Here is a 16,880-nt window from a genome sequence, read left to right on the forward strand (position 1 = left end):
CCTGCTTGGCAGGCACCAAAGACTGATCTGTCCGGTCTGCATCTCCGAAGCTCCCGCCGGACGCCGAAGAATTTGCTACACAGGAGGTGGGTTTCCAGACTTCACTGAGGCTGACCCGTAGCCCTCGTGGGTGCTGTGGAACCGGAACCCCTGGACACCGTGTACATTTGCAAGTGCATCAACTTCTCGACGTCCCTTGAGGCTGTGCATTGGGTTACTTGTAGCCCAGACCCCGAGCATCTTTTCCACTGAAGATTGCTGGCCTACACTCCCGAGTGTTCCATGAGCCGGCTCATTTTGGTTTTGCTAGAGGCTCCTTTGCGAACCCTGGTCTGTTGACTGGTGGGTCCCTACGAAGACAACTCTTACTTTAATTGGGCTACCCTGGTTGCTCCAGATGTGCCCTGACTCTCCATTGCTTGGGGAGTCCCCAGGACCTTGCTGGTCTGCACCGAAGCATCTTTTCTCTTCCTGCATGGGTTGCTGTTGCCAAGGCTTGTTGTGTCCAATCCAGGCACTGACACTGCAGCACTTGACATCCTTTGTGGGGCAGCTCGAATCCAGCTCCTGGTTGTCCTCAACGCCTCCTGGTTCTCGTGGCTGAAGAGTCAAGCTTCCCCTCTTCGCGCCTGAAGCACCCGACATCGGTGGGCATTCGTCTGTCGTGCCCCTGGTCACTGGCAAGTGACCCAGACTCTGTCCCCTCTGCTTTCAGGTTTTTAACATCTTCGATCCAGGATTTGATCTCTTCGGACACTTCTCCTCTTCCCGGCATCAGCACTTTTCAGTCTCCTGCCATTGAAAACGACGACGCGACCCGACACCATTTGACACCTGTGCACCCGGCTTCCCTGGGTGAGGTAACATGAGTACTCCGGTGCTCCTGTGGGTGTTGGCCCTAGAACCATCTAAGTCCAAAAGGGTTTGTTCCTTGTCCACTCCTAAGTGTCCTTAAACTTTAAAAATTCAAACCGCGACTTTCCCCATAGAAACTAACGGGAGCTCGTGGCTGGGTATTCACACTGCACACGTCCCCTGTGGGTCCCCTGTGTGGGTGGTTCCTTGGTGTCCCAGCGATTCTACAGGCTCTAGGCCTTGTGTCTAGTCAAGTCATGGTTCTTATACCACTTTCTTAGTATATGGTTTGGTCCGCCCCTAGGGCCTAACGTGTATTGTGCTAAAGTACTGTAATATTTGAAGTGTAATATATGTGCTTTTACCTCTAGCCTCATAAAGAGATGTATGGGTGTGTTTAGGAATAAATACATATATTTTATAGATATACCTGGTGTGGTCTCCTTTCATTTAGCCACTAAAGAGATTATAGACTGGTAAAATAAGCTGCTTTACATTCCTTCAAAACTTAGCCTGAAGGCTGCTCTCCATAGCTACCACTAGGATAGCTTTCAAATAAGGTTGTCTTTAACCTATCATCAATAAGGGGTTGTTTGGACTGGTGCAAGGTGCCCACTATAACTAGTGGACAGCATATACCAGGCCAACTTCTCATAATTTTTATGTTGTTAGATATATGTAACTTTCCAACATAGTTTTAGTAAAACCTGTTTAGCTATTGTTTACATGGTATGTGCAATTAATTTAAAATGTAACAAATCAGTTTATTTGTTACATTTATTATTCAGTTTTTCTGAGTATGTAATAGATATATATATATAACAAAAAGAGATGCAGAGCCTGATTTCGGAAACGAAACCCATGCGTTTATGTTCACAGTGGAAATGCAGCAAACACCTTTCCTTACGCGCTTCGGCTAATATAGCCTTGATCACAGGTGAGTGGAGTTTGCCACAGGGAGGTGCTCACATCCGTTACTCACGTGGTATGGTACTATATATATGGTTATATTTAAAAACGTTTGAAAAAAAGAAAATATAGATTATAATTAATATATTTTTTTATAGTTTTATAATATATATGTGTATATAACTATATGCACATTCATATATATGTGTATGTTTGTTTAATTTAAGTATGCACTTATATATATATATATATATTTTTTTAAACACTATTTAATGTACATTGTATTAATGTTATATGTTAAATATTTCATATTTACTGTCTTTAACTATGTATATGTATATATATATATGAAAACAATATTTTTCTATATATATATTTTCGATATGAGTGTAAAACGATTTTTTAAATATATGTTTGTACTTTCCATTATATAAATATAAAAATTATATTTTTAACACGATATTTCTGTATCATGATATTTTTGGTTGTGATATTATGTCAGAGAACCATAACTTTACCACACTGCTGCATGAGCAAACTTTGGGAGCCACCTCCCTGTATTTATGACCCTGCAATACAGTTTGTAACAGTTAGTGCAATGCCAATTATGTGCTCAATTTCCTCAGATAGGTGCTCCTTTTGACTTTCGCGAAACAAGTAGTCTACACAGGTTAGCCGAGCTTGAGCTTGCCACCAATTCTGTGGAATCCTATCATATATTTTCCTCCTACAGGTGAGCAGTGGTCAAAGCTATGGATGTGCTACGCAGGATGTGCTACACACTCCTCAACCTGTCACAATGATTGACAAACTTGTTTAAAGCTCATTTGAGGAAAGGATATGCTCTAATTAACTTCGTAATTATGGAGTATATATTACCTCTGCGAGGAATCCCTCCAAGGCTCCTTCAGTCAGATGGCGTCAAATGCAAAGGCTTACATGAGAGGGTGGTGTTCCTTTTTGGCCACACCACTTGTGGATCAGGTCTGTGGGCCACCGCCCTTCCTGATTTAACGGCCCCTTATCTTTTAAATTCTGCCAACTTTTCCATCTTGGGTGACCTAAATCTGCGTTTGGATGACTCTACTTGCGGGGTCAGTTCTACTTTGATCTTAGATCTAGTGGCAATGAATATATTACTTCATAATTCTGGCGCCACTCATTCAGCTGGTCACTTACTTGGCCCTATTTTTTCTAATCTTTTAAACATTAAGGGGCCGATTCCGATTCTAGTATTAAGGATCACTCTAATGCATTTTCTAACCTCCGTCCCTCTGAATGGAGTATTGGAAGAATGACTAAATGAATGGGATGGTGATCGTCTCATGGAGTTTGAGCTTCAGTGCTTCAAAAGCCAGGTTCATGCTGCCCTAGACATTTTCACTTTTGTTGGAAAATTCCAGAAATATGTCTATTTTCTTCTGGCAAAGTTGAACCCACATACAGGCAGCATGATATCATGACATGGATGTACCAAAATATAAAGTTTGTGTGTTCATGACTGATGCTTTGGGTCTCATATGAATATTAAGAGTAATTGAATGTGCTATGATTGTTGGCTGAGACTTTCTGCTCCTGAGTGCTTCTAGGCTGCTTCCTCTGATCGTTGTTGTTTTAGAAGAAATTGAGGTTAGTTGGGTTTTCCATGAACCTCATAGTTCTGGATGAAGCAAGAATGTCATGCTATTCAGAACTATTAAGCCAATCTTGGAAGATGCTCAATTGGAAAATTCTACCAGAAATTGGGACTATTAGAGAATACTTTGGATATTCTACTTAACATCAATAGATCTTTCCCTTGTGTTTTTGAGCTCCTGGAAAAGGTTTTGAGTTTGGGCCCATAGTATACGATTTGGGTAATTGTTATGTCTTTTTGGTACAGTTTCTGAACTTCTATTGTTGCTAGCTTGGGGCAGCCTTGATTTCTGCACTGTCAAGTCTTTCTGGTTGTCCTATCTGCTTTAATATGACACTGCAACATTTTTTATATTTCATGATTTCTATGCTTTTCCAGTTTCTGAAAAGGCTACTGAATAGGTTTCCTCCACAACAGCAAGTGGTTCCACATTGGGACCTGAATATGGGGCTTAACTGTTTAATGGGGGCTTCCCTCAATCATTTTATTTTGAGTCTATGTACTCCTGGAACTTGAAAATCTAGATAATGAAGCCCATTTCTTTTTCTTACCTCATCTTGCTGAATGGGCGAGCTTCAGTTCTTGTCTGTAGAAGCTTCTATCTCACCTGTTTCAAAGAGAAAATGCCCTTCTGTGGCCCTCAGTCTGCATGCAATTATTTCAAAATTCCATATGGCACCTGCTTCTAAAACAGGGGAAAGGTTTCATTGGTTTGACTGTAAAATGGTATTGAGTTTCTATGTCTCTCGAACAAAATTATGTACTTTTCATCACCAGTTCTTTTGGGTTTCATAGATGCAAAATGGTGCAAAGACATTTCTAAGGTGGCCAGATTGTAATATTTCTCAACCTATGTTAACAACTTAGTAGTAATTAAATCACAGAAGGCTTCAGGGCCCACTCCAGGTTGATGTGAATTCAGATCCTCAGATGGATATTTCTTCCCTGGACACCCTGTCTGATGGATATGTGGTCATCTATTCACACATTACACTGTTCACTCCATTGCTTGAGAAGAAGTTTCTTTTATCAAGTGGTTATACAGAATTATTGGATGTAGCTTTACATTTCAGTTCACTTACTCCTTTTCCCTCCTCCAATTTGTTGATAGCTTTATTCTTTGGGCCTCTGATAAGATAAGAAATCTGTTGGTAGATGGTATCTGTAAAATAGGACCATCTAACATATAGGTAAAAGTAGGAGGAGCACCGCACATCCATCAGCTTGAACTCCAGGCTCAACTGGCAAGAACATAACCTTACATTAATAACATCACTGGGGATGAAATGTGGCCCAAACATTCTATTACAGTACACCAGCAAACTAGATGCCACCGTATCCATGAATAGAACACCTTACTAGCCCTCTGTAACGTTTTTTTGATTGATCCATTGATCCCTTTCCCTAAAATTCCTTTTTATCTTCGCATTTTCCATGTTGGGTCTAACTATTTCTGATGTAGTTCTGCCATTCACTGGATTTTGGGTATGGGAAATAGGTCTGAACAGATATGTTGGGAGGATGTATAGTATGAGTAATGTTAGAAGACGTCTGCCTTTACATCAGGCAGAAAAAGTGCCACTCGAACAGTTCCAAACTTTCCAGATCCTGTATGAATTTAAGATATGCTTCATGAGAAAGAAAATGTGCAGGAGTAAGAATATACATGCGAGAAATATTTGTCAAATTTATAATATTTATTCTTCACAGCTAAGTGGAGTGTGAGATATCATTACTCTATGTGTGCAAGCTTTTAACCTAGGTATCTTCTTTGAACAATGTTTAGAGGGTCATTCTGATAGTGTTTGGTCCACATCTGACTGCTTATTAGATGCGGCCCGACCATCATCTACTGCTGTGGCCCAACCAACGCATTACAATGCGTGTGGTCGGAGCAGCAGGTGAAGGGACAGTCCAACACTTTCCAGTGGGTTCAAGGAGCCTGTTGGACCGACGGAGAGTCAGTAATCCCTACAATAGGGGTGGTGCCTGCTCAGGGACCGCCGTAGGGATTCGAATGTCACTTTCCGCCTGCCCTTTCATGGCGGGCAAAAACCAGGCAGAATGTGACTCTGGGGGGCCCTGCTCGGGCCCCCTTCCACACTGGCCTCTGCTATGGCACCTGGGGGGCACATCCCTGCACTGTGTGGCAGGCACCGCATGGTGTCTGCCACACGGTGCAGGGATGTTTTTAAAGTGTACATTTTCTATTGCTGCTTGTGCTGCAGCCCGCAGCACAAGTCACAATTGAAAATATACACTTTGAGGATGCAGTGAAGATGGTTGCATTGTAATTTGGGCAGCGGTACCGCCAAATTCCTCTGAGGTGGTCACGCTTCTATTACTGTGCCGATTAGATGAGATTCCGACCAGCATCGTAATGATGTCCTTAGTCTTGTTAGTTCAAGCAGATACAAAAGTTAGAGGGGTTTCTATCTGAGTAAACTCGGAGGTCAGTGCCAAGATTTATAGGCCTCCTACCTAGAATTATTGCCCATACATTTGTGTTGTCAACTTTGCTAATGCCCTATTTACAAATAGGAAAGCTCAAATGCCTAAGAACATCCTCTTCTACAATGCTTTCCTATCACTTTCCTCTGTGTTGCTATAAAAGCTGTGATGCCCTTTCACTAACCCCCCAGTGTTTCTTCACAGGGATTCCATCTTCATAGAAGAACATGGTTCAAAAAAGAATGCAAAGAAAATCATCATTGTGTTGACAGATGGGGCGACATTCATGGATGAAAGAAACCTGACAACAGTAATCATGTCGACCCAGATGATGAACATTGAGCGCTATGTAATAGGGGTGAGTTCATTTCAAACAATATAACATTTCACATTTAAGATTAATTCCACAGACTAAAACCTACCTCCTTCTGTCTACATCCTAACAGTGATCCACAGTAAATACATAAGATTCCCATGACACAAGGTGATCTTCAATACAAGCAAACAATAGGTCTGAATTGAAATTGAAGACACTTCACCAGCATGTACAAATGCTGTTTGCCTGAGTTCATACCATTGAGGCACTTATATAATATTTATCATATTAAAGCACCTAGATAAATTCTCTCACACAAATGTTCACATAACCATTTATTTTACACACACACCACTGTCAAATACACAATGATTTGAAACCTACAAACGCATAAGAACACCATGGTGGTGAAAGTGTAGTAGGGATACCAATGGCGTTTGTGTAGATTGTGAGGGTAGTGATAATAGTGGCAATAATGGTGGTGTAATGGTGGTCATGGTGATGGTTGTGATGGTGTTGTACTAATTATGATAATGGAGGTGGTGGTAATAGTGGTGTTTGTGATAACTGTAGTGATGGTAACTCTCAACTAGTGCTTGACCTCAATGAGGTGTGGCAACTGTTCCTGGAGCAGAACAGTGGCTTAGAACTGGTGACAGAATGGACTAGTTGGAGGGCTTTGATTCTTATCAGCTCCAAGGGCCCATAAACTTCATTAACTTGAAAGTGATTGTGTTGAAGCCTGCCCTTTCATAGTTTAGGTTGGAGGGGAGAGCTGAACAATCAAAAGCCTTTGCCCCCAAGACCGACACAACCTTGGCTGGCACCAAACTCAGTAGGAAAGAAGGTATATCCCCCCAGAACTGGTTTGAAGTTTATGCAGTGGTGGGGACTGCTCGTGTCCCTGGCCACACCTCTGGGTGGACAGAAGAGCTCTGCTCAAGGGAGAAAGGGTTTTCCCACCTTGGCTTTTAGGAGTGAAAGACACTGTATGATTGTTTGCTATAGGACAAACAGGAAGTGCTAAAAATATGTGTAGGGTTTTCCCCCGTTAGTTAGAGAATGTCCGGGGCTCACCTCCACCCACTGACTAGTGCCAGACATAAATGTGACACCCCCAAAGAAACCCTCCTCAGAACACTTTCTGAACCAGCAGTAAAACAGAATAGGACTGGACCCTACTTGCTGTGATGTGAGAGGAGCAGTGAAGGACTGGACCTGCTCCTTTTTGTACCCAGAACAAAGAACTGAACTCCAAATGTCAGTGGGATCCTGTGTGGCTACAGGGACACAACAAGCTGCAAGAGGTATTTTTCCTGAAGTCACCAGGTAACCAGTGCCAACTGGACTTGGACTGGGCCTTGCTGATGGCCTCTGCTGAAGGGAGTCCAGGCCCCAAAGGGCTGCCCCTGTGCGCAGCTTTCATAAAAAAATATGCATTTTCAATTATTATATTTAAGGCTCCTAATTTTTTACAGATAAATACAGACAGAAAACAATGGGCCTGATTATGAGTTTGGTGGTTCTCCTGGTGGACCGACACTACTGCGCTCCCAGAAGGACCACCAAGCCCATGGTGCACCCGCCCAATGGATTCTAAGTTGAATCCAGGGTGGGCAGGCGGTGCTGTTGCAGTCTAATCATGGCGGCTGTGTTAGACTCATAGGAGATCCTTAATATTAGATCGCTGCAATGAGAGTGCCTGCAAAACGTTCCTGCACAGTGTGGCATGTACCATGTAGTGCCTGCCACGCTGTGCAGGAACGAGGGTGCAATTTCAGTGCGGGCACAACATGTGTCCCCGCATGCACCCCCTGTGCAAATTCACCCAGGGGCTGCATGTGTGCCACACTTTTTATGGCGGGGTCACTGCCATGAAATGAGCGGTAGAAACGCAACTCTGAATATTCTCGGCGGTGCCAGTATATTCCTGGATCCAGGCGGAGGTGCGGTCCTGTGGCAGTCCCATCGCCACTCTTGGAATACAGCGGGCAGACCCACATGGGTGGCAGTGGTCGGACTTCCACCACAAGTACGGGTGTCCCAGGACCGCCGTTCTCATAATTAGCTCCAATGTGTTTCCTGTCTATATTTATTTTTAAAAGTAGAAACATGGGGAAAATTGTGTAGCATGGGGGTGACTCTCCATGCTATCTTTGTACAGCGGGCAGACCCACATGGGTGGCAGTGGTCGGACTTCCACCACAAGTACGGGTGTCCCAGGACCGCCGTTCTCATAATTAGCCCCAATGTATTTCCTGTCTATATTTATTTTTAAAAGTAGAAACATGGGGAAAATTGTGTAGCATGGGGGTGACTCTCCATGCTATCTTTGTGATTTCCAGCTGAGCAGATAGACGGCATGGGAAGTTAAATTGTGAGCCAGCATATTGTGAGCCCCTGACCGCTGTGGCACCGCCAGGGAACACGGGTTCCTGGTGGTTGCAGAGGTACAATGATGGCCTGACCGCCAAAGTTGTAATTCGGAGGTCTGACCGCCGGTGCAGAGATGGCCAGACCGCCATTGCATGCCACAGTGAGTTTGGCAGTCCATGGACCGTCAAACACATAAATAGGGCCTAAATGTTTTTCTGTGTGCTATGATGAATACAACTGCTAGGTTTATTGAATTTGCACAGGGCCTCATCACCCATGGTCACAAGGTGTAACCAAAGTCCACTATGGCAGGGAATGAGTGCAGGTTACACATGTTGCTTTTCACCTTTCATCTCCGCAACTTTGCATGCATTATCAGGAAATTTGCACTATGCTATGTAAAGCATTTTGGTGTTTGCAATTGTGTCAATTTTCAATGTCAATTCTATTTTGGCATTGGAAGCTGTTTTGTGAACAAGGCATGGTCATTGTAACAACCAAACAACCAGCTGAAGACTTGACATACCCTGAAAACATGACATTCATGGCAATACGCAGCAATGAGCAGCTTGAAATAATTAAACTATCTACTGTGTGCAACAGAAACAATGTATCTATACCTATTACACAATGATGATACCTTGTACAAAAGGGCATTCTAAAAATATTGACTGGCTAGTTGTAGATGATGGAAGTTGGGCCAAGAAGTACAAATAAATTGAGAGAAAGGGAAAATATTACAATATGATTGTTATAAGTATTAGAATGGCCTCATTCTCTGCATTTCTTGACCATGAATCTGAATCAGAACCTTTGACAGTAGACAATTGTTATGTTGTGCCTTGATGGAATTATCCTGTGTATTCATCACAGGTGGGAAATGCCTTCAACTTACCGAAAGCAATGGATGAGCTGCAGCTGATTGCATCAGACCCAGATGACAAGCATCTTTTCCGAGTCACTAACTACTCAGCTTTGGATGGGCTGCTGTCTGCCCTTGAACAGAAACTTGTGGGAATTGAGGGTAAGGACACATCATTGTTTCCCATGATAGCAGTTCTCAGTAGTCGAGGGCAGTGGCTCTAAGGCCAGAGACCACATGAAGAGACAACCTAAATATGCTGTACACATTTTTCTTCACATAACATTGATTCAGTCATTTCCCAAGAATTTGGGAATTGTGTACATTTGCAGTATATTTAGGCTTTCCTGTTTTCAGTTTCTATTTTTGGTGCAGACACATCTGAAAGGAAGTCGGGATGACTGAGGCTAAGCTGCAGGGCTGCTGTGGTTAATAGGAGCATACACTAACAACGGTGCTAGTGCTAACTTAAGCTCCAACATATAGGGCCTCATTACAATGGTGGTCAGACGAGCGTCCAGTGGCTCCACCTACCATATTATGATGTGACCGCCGTGTAGGCAGTTGGAAACATGCCCTTTACTATTGCGGCTTGTGCTATGGCCAGAAAAAGGCCACAGCTTCAGTTGTAAAAGGCATGTTTTTAAACATCCATGCATCGTACCTCATGTTGCCTGGCACACAGTGCATGGATGTTTGGGGGACACCACATGTGCCCCGTGGCCACATAGCAGAGGCTCACGGGGACGTAGACCCTCCTAGGGGCCCCCAAATTCCCTTTCTGATAGCCTTTCCATGGCCGTGGGACCGCTATGAAAAGGCTGTGGGAAATGGGCATCATAATCCTTACGGCGGTGCCTGCATAGTAGGGATTATTGTGCGACCTCTACCCGACGTGCTCCTTGAGCTTGTCAGAGGTGCCAGTCTTTCTCCCTGCCTGCTTTCCTCTGACCACTGGTATCTTAATTCTGAGGTTGGACAGTTTTTTGGGATGTTGGGCGGACCGCCACCGACCGCCACCGATGACTTATAGTTGGCGGTTCGCCTGACATCCTAATGAGGTCCATAGTAATGGCAGCTTAGCTAAAGTGCAGCCTGGACTGAACAAGAAGCAAACTTAACAGCAAGTGCTTGCAGGAAAGTCACATGAAAGCATGTGAAGACATCAAAACACAGACCATAAAGATGTCTTTCTAAACAAATAGCGGCCTACATTTGATGTGACTACCAAGAACCTCACCAAAATATGGGAAGACTGGAGTTATATTAGTGAAATAATCCAATATGCATTAAGTAGGTTTTGTTGGATAGAGGCATTAATTAGAAGTCTTATTCTAGGAAGATATTGATGTAAGGTATGATGTCTACACTGAAGGCCCCTCTTTTTTTGCCATCACATGAGTTCTGGTAGACAATAAAGCTGAGGCCAGCCAGACATAAGAATGTGGAACGAGAAAATTGGCTCGATTTTCCATGATAAACAAAGTGACTGACAAACATGTCTGCAAAGGGGAAAGAAACTGTATAATAAAGATTTACAAAGAGACGTTGCTGAGAGATGTGTGCGAGGGTACATAGGCTTGACACATCCAGCAGTTTATAGACAAAGAATGTTGAATGTAAATGAATAAAGTTAGTAAAGTTTTTTTGTTCATTACTTTTGACATGAACAGTAGCACAGTGCTTGTAGATGTTTTTATTCGCATTGGCCTACACTAAATAAAAAACATCCCCACCTCTGGACATAGGCGTGATCTTAATTTGAGGAGCTTGCACCCTAGAAGAATTTTTTTTCCCTGGATAGGTACAAAGAGAAAAATGCAAATTCTATAATACAGTGCAGTGATGCTTCTGACGTTTTGACTCTAGAAAAAAGTTTTAAGTTTTCTGTTCCTCTGAAATAGATAATCATAGGGATTCTGAAATAAAGTGCCCCTCATACTGAAAACTGAAATTGCAAAGCATGTGTGGGCTGCGGATTAGGCACTCGTCTGCAATGCCCAGCTCAAGAAGTCACTTGATAATCAGGGGGTTGTTTGGGGCGTTACAACCCCCCTAATAAAGGTATTCTCTAGTAAATAGTTTGGTACAGGTGCTTTCAGTCGTGTATGGTGAGGTGTGTGTCGGATTTCACAAGGGATTTTTAAATGCACACACAGACAAAAACATACACACACTTTCTATCCTCTCTGTTTCAAAGTTCTTAAAATGTTGCTCACTATCCAGATCTTATTCCAACTAATGATAGGAGATCTGTCTGCTAGAATCACAGACAAAATCAGGAAGAAATCCCATTGCTAATGCATTAGTATTAAGATTCAACAACATTATCCTTGGTGAATCTTTTGGGAGATGATGATGCAATCTTTGGATCCTTCCGATCAAGGCTGACAGAATTAAAAATGTTATGGTCACTTTCTGTTAAAACATTTAAATCCAGACAGGACACCCCCGGCAGCTCTAGCTGATTAGATGAAGAATGCCTAAATATGAAATAGAATGTTTTGAGTGTGTTAACCTTTCATTGGCAATGCTGGTACCAACAATAGAAAGGGGCTACTTGAAGTATGAAAAGGAACAGAGCACGGGAGACCGATTTAGTTCCTTTCTACTTCTATAGGAGGACCCTAAGTTCTAGGAAACTGTGGCACTCACTTCATAAGCTGGGATTCCATAATTATCTTCTGGGCACAATAGCAAGGCTTTACGTTAACAACATGACTAGAGTTTGATATGGACCTTAAGGCAAACGTAGTGACATATTCTCGATTGGGAAAGTATTCGGGCAGGAATGTTTGCTGGCCCAAGGCCATTTTAGGCTATTTTTAAATGATGTCAACATAATCGCTAGAAAAAAGTTCTGATTCTCCTTTTTCCAGGTGATGCCATTTTGTTACCATGAACTGAAAATGCATTATATAAACTATTGGAATGTTTTACAAACAACTGAACAAAAACAATTTAGCTATAAATACCAAGAAAATAAAAGTTATGTTAATAAAGCCAAATCAGCCCCTAAGAAGGAGGCCCATGGTGCATGGTGAATTAATAGAATGTGTACCATACTATCACTGTTTGGGTATACGCTTTGAGAAACAATTGAGATTGAAAGAGCAGATGGTTAGGGAATATATACCACATTATTATAAACATAAAGGTCTGTTTTCTGGTTCAAACAAAAGGCATGTAGCCAATCAATAAGTCTGTATCCGTAGATCTCTAGACAGAACGCTGTATCTGCTACATTGTATGGTGCAGTGTTTTTGAAACCAAAATTATTTGCAATCTATGGAGAATCATTTCTTGAGGCCCTTGTTGGCATTAGACCTTGGCACTCCACTACTGTCCTCATGGGTGTATGGGATTTCATAGAAAAAATATTTCATGGAATACCATTACTGAGAAACCATTTCATCTAAACTGTTTAATGGCAATTATCAGAATGAATGAGATTTACCTTTTCATAGAAACCAATTCATAGAAAGTCTTTTTGGTCCAAATGGATTTTGAATGCTTATTTATTGTGTGTAAATGCAATGGTTGCAGGTCTTAATTTCAGAACCATTTTTGTTGCAGAAATGTATTTCAGTGCTTTACTTCAGGGGACATTATTTCATATTTTATTGTCTACATTGTCAGACAATTACTTCAGATGCTTTTAATCCCTGCCCTCTAAAACCCCTCACCCCACACCTAAACTACGCTCATTCCTGTAGCCCCTAAACCTTTTCTATCCCACAAATGCACCATACCTGAACCACAAAATCATTAACTACCCCTAATCCCATCCATTCCTTCACCCTAAAACCCCTTTCTACACCATTCCATACCGCTGGAGGAGCAGTGGCGGCTGGTGAAGTTTTACTGGTGAAGTTTTATAGTGGTGGGGTGTAAGACCAATAAATCTAATTTGGTGAGTAACCATGGCAAACAAGCTGGGCTTTTTGGGAGGTTCTCTTCTTGAGAATATTTTATACCATTGTGCGCAATGGTGCATTTTCCAGCACGATGTTTATAATACCCATCTAGTAGCTGAATTGGATTGCATTAAAGCAAGAAACCTGTCATTAATCCCATCCAGACCCAATTGTGTGATCCTAGGCAATTGCCTTATTTCACTCTGCTTCTTTATTCTTTATCATCACACTGTGTGATCCCAGGCAATTAACTTACTTCACCAAATGTGATGATAGAGGACAAAGAGGCACAATGAAATAAAACAAAATGGCCAGGATCACACAGTTTGGTCAAGTGGGAACCCGGGACTGTTAGAGTATCTTAAAATATTTCAGGATGTTCTATGCTGAAACAATAGACTACAGCATTGCTCCATCTAGCATTGCAACCTAGGCCACATTGAAGGTGCCCATGATAAATAACTTGTCTTTCCGTGTTTACTGGCCTCGTCATCAGGTTGGTGAGGAGAGGGGCTGTTAGAACCGGCGGTCTCTAGTTGGCAGAGGTATACACTTCTGACAAATAGGGACCAACCAACTCTAGTCAGGGAAAGGGGATTACACACTCAGATAACCCCTGCTACCCCCTTGGTAGCTTGGCAGAGCAGACAGGCTTATCTCAGAGGCAGTGTGTTAAGCATTTATGACCACATACAGTAATAAAGTGAATACACTACAGATGGACACGACACAGAAGTTATTATAAAAATAGTATTTTTATATAAGGCTTAGCACAAGACCAAATAACGACAAAAATATACCACAGTCTTAATAAATACTCTTTGGAAGAAAAAATAATAGTTCAAGTAAGGTTTCTTCTTGGCAAATAGTTCTTTAGCAAAGTATTCTTCTGAGCACAGTTCTTTGGCAACAATGTAACCCCCACAGGAGTCACACGACGTCGAGTCTACAAGATTCCCAAGGTTCGGCGTCGACCGCGAGGAGCGCTACGTCGAGCCTGGAGTTGCAACAGACCCCACAAGTACAGTACCTCGAGAAACGAAGAAAACGATGATCCACGGCGTCGAGATGTCGGCGTCGAGGTCGGCGTCGATCGTGCCTCGGAGTCGGGTCAATCCGCAGCGGTGTTGAGGGATGTCGGGCCGGAGCAGCGCTCACGGCGTCGAGAAGGGCGTCGAGTCGATGCGATCAGCAGCGGCGTCGGGACGGGGTCGCTTGGAGGTGGAGCCGATACTCACTCCTCACTGGCGTCGATACCGGCGTCGAGACGGGGTCACTTGGAGCCGGGGCCGATACCCACTGCTCACTGGCGTTGCTGCTGGCGTCGATCGGGCCCGGCGGCCGGCGTCGAAGGCTCGGGACACTGGAGCCGTTCCTCACGATGTCGAGCTGGATTCGGCGGCGTCGGCGGCGTCGAGACTGCAGATTTTCCCTTGTGTACTGGAAACAACACTTTCCAGCAATTCAGCAAATGGTGAAGTCCTTTGGCCCTGTGACTTCAGCAGGAGACTGGCACTCTTCCAGTCCTTGGAGATTTCCTAGCAAGTGTTCAGAGAGTACACACCAAGTTCCTCTCTCCTTGTTCCTTGGCAAAAATAAAGAAGCAGCTTTCAGGTTCCTCCACAGCAAAACAGCACTCTGGCAGAAAGGGGAGGCAAGTCCTTAGATCAGCAGGCTTCTTGTCCTTGGTACAGGTTTCCTTGTCAGAAGTGATCTGAGTTCTTGGTTCAGGGGTCCTTCTCTTATACCCCTTTTTCCCTTTGTTCCCTTTGTCCAAGCAGGGCGATTCCCACCATCTCAGGTTTGTTGTGGGTGTTGCCAGGCAGAGGCACCTGGCCTATTCACTGGGCAGGGCAGAGTCCTCAGCCGCCCAGCAGGAGGCGGAGCCAGTATTGTCACTGGTAGGAGCAGGGCTATCAGTCGCCCAGCAGGAGGCGGGGCCAGTATTGTGTCAGGCAGGGCAGGCTACTCTTCCCTCACTCTACGTGTAAACGCCCCATTCACCCCACACTGACTCACTCAGACCTCTGGAGCCACCCAGCCCCTGACACACACACCAAACCAGCAGAGACCGGTAGATAGTTGGACAAGAAAATAGCCACTTTCTAAAAGTGCTATTTTCAAACATAGAATTTAAAAACCATCCATCCTAAAGGGTGTGTTATTAAATTCTGAGTTCAGGGATACTAAACTCGACTTGCTACCATGCTCCCTGAGTCAGATAGATTATAATGGAGTTAATAATCAGTCTGCCCAGTCTGGCCTATTGGAGGCAGGTAGCCCTTCAATAGTGAAAAACGAAAATGGCTGTAATTCACTATTAGGTCATGCCACACACATCAGGGCATGACCTACCTTTTACCAACAATGCACCCTGCCCTAGGGCCTACCATAGAGGTGTCTGGAATGTGGCAAAGGGAAGGTTTAGAGACTGGTAAGTAGGTTTCCTTACCAAGTCGACATGGCAGTCAGGGACTGCACGCAGGCGCCGCGGTGGCAGGCCTGAGACACATTTTGCACGCTGCTTCCGTGGGTGGCACAACCAGTGCTGCAAGCCCACCAGCAGCAGTTAACTTACACGCCCTTGGCACACGCAGTGCACTAGACTAGGGTCTGAACAGTAAGTCAACCAAGCCAATCATGGTAACACCAATCAATGTAACAATTTAACATAGGGAGCACTTGCACTGTGGCACTGATCAGCAGTGGCCCAGTGCCCAAAGCAATAATCCAGCAAAAACATCGTAAACAGAGGAGGCAAACAGAAAAAAATGGAGGAGAGACTCATGCCAATGATGCCAGGTCTAACACGTGTCCCCTCCAGCTGAAATGTGGGGAGAACTACCCTTCACCCAGGGAGTCCTCATCACTAAGGCGGAAAAATCTGGACAGACCATCAGCATTGGCGTGATCTGTACCAGGGCGGTGTTCCACCGTAAAGTCCATCCCCTGTAGGGAAATGGACCACCTCAACAGCTTTGGGTTCTCACCCCTCATCTGCATTAACCATCTGAGGGGCCTGTGGTCTGTCTGAACCCGGAAGTGAGACCCAAACAAGTAGGGTCTTAGCTTCTTCAGCGCCCAGACCACAGCAAAGGCCTCACGCTCTATCGCACTCCACCTTTGTTCCCTGGGAAGTAACCTCCGGCTGATGAAGGCTACAGGTAAGTCTCGGCCCTCCTCATTCATCTGTGCTAGAACAGCCCCCACACCATGCTCTGAAGCGTCCGTCTGGACAATGAATTCTTTTGAAAAGTCGGGTGCCTGGAGGACCGGTGCTGTGCACATTGCAGTTTTCAGGGTGTCAAAGGCTTTCTGACAGGCGTCAGTCCAGATCACAAGTCTCGGCTGCTTCCGGGAAGTCAGCGAGGTCAAGGGGTGCACAATGTTGCCATACCCCTTGACAAACCTCCTGTAGTAACCCGTGAGACCCAAGAAGGCTCTCACCTGAGTCTGGGTTTTGGGCGGTTCCCAAGCCAGGATGGTATCTATCTTGGGTTGCAGGGGGGCCACCTTGCCGCTCCCTACTTGGTGCCCCAAGTACACCACTGAACCCTG

At 44.1% G+C, this 16,880-nt stretch overlaps 1 protein-coding gene across 1 annotated transcript in view; it reads left to right on the top strand.

Moving 5' to 3' along the window:
• ITGAE (integrin subunit alpha E) overlaps positions 1-16,880 on the top strand; it is an 847,690-nt gene that overhangs the window by 441,188 nt on the left and 389,622 nt on the right. The window contains exons 10-11 of the mRNA XM_085649316.1: positions 6,056-6,209; positions 9,417-9,567. Of these exons, the coding sequence (XP_085505442.1) occupies positions 6,056-6,209; positions 9,417-9,567 (305 nt within the window). The remainder of the gene's footprint in view (positions 1-6,055; positions 6,210-9,416; positions 9,568-16,880) is intronic.

The sequence above is a fragment of the Triturus cristatus genome, chromosome 3_2 (genome assembly GCF_964204655.1).
Source record: "Triturus cristatus chromosome 3_2, aTriCri1.1, whole genome shotgun sequence".
Lineage (NCBI taxonomy): Eukaryota > Metazoa > Chordata > Amphibia > Caudata > Salamandridae > Triturus > Triturus cristatus.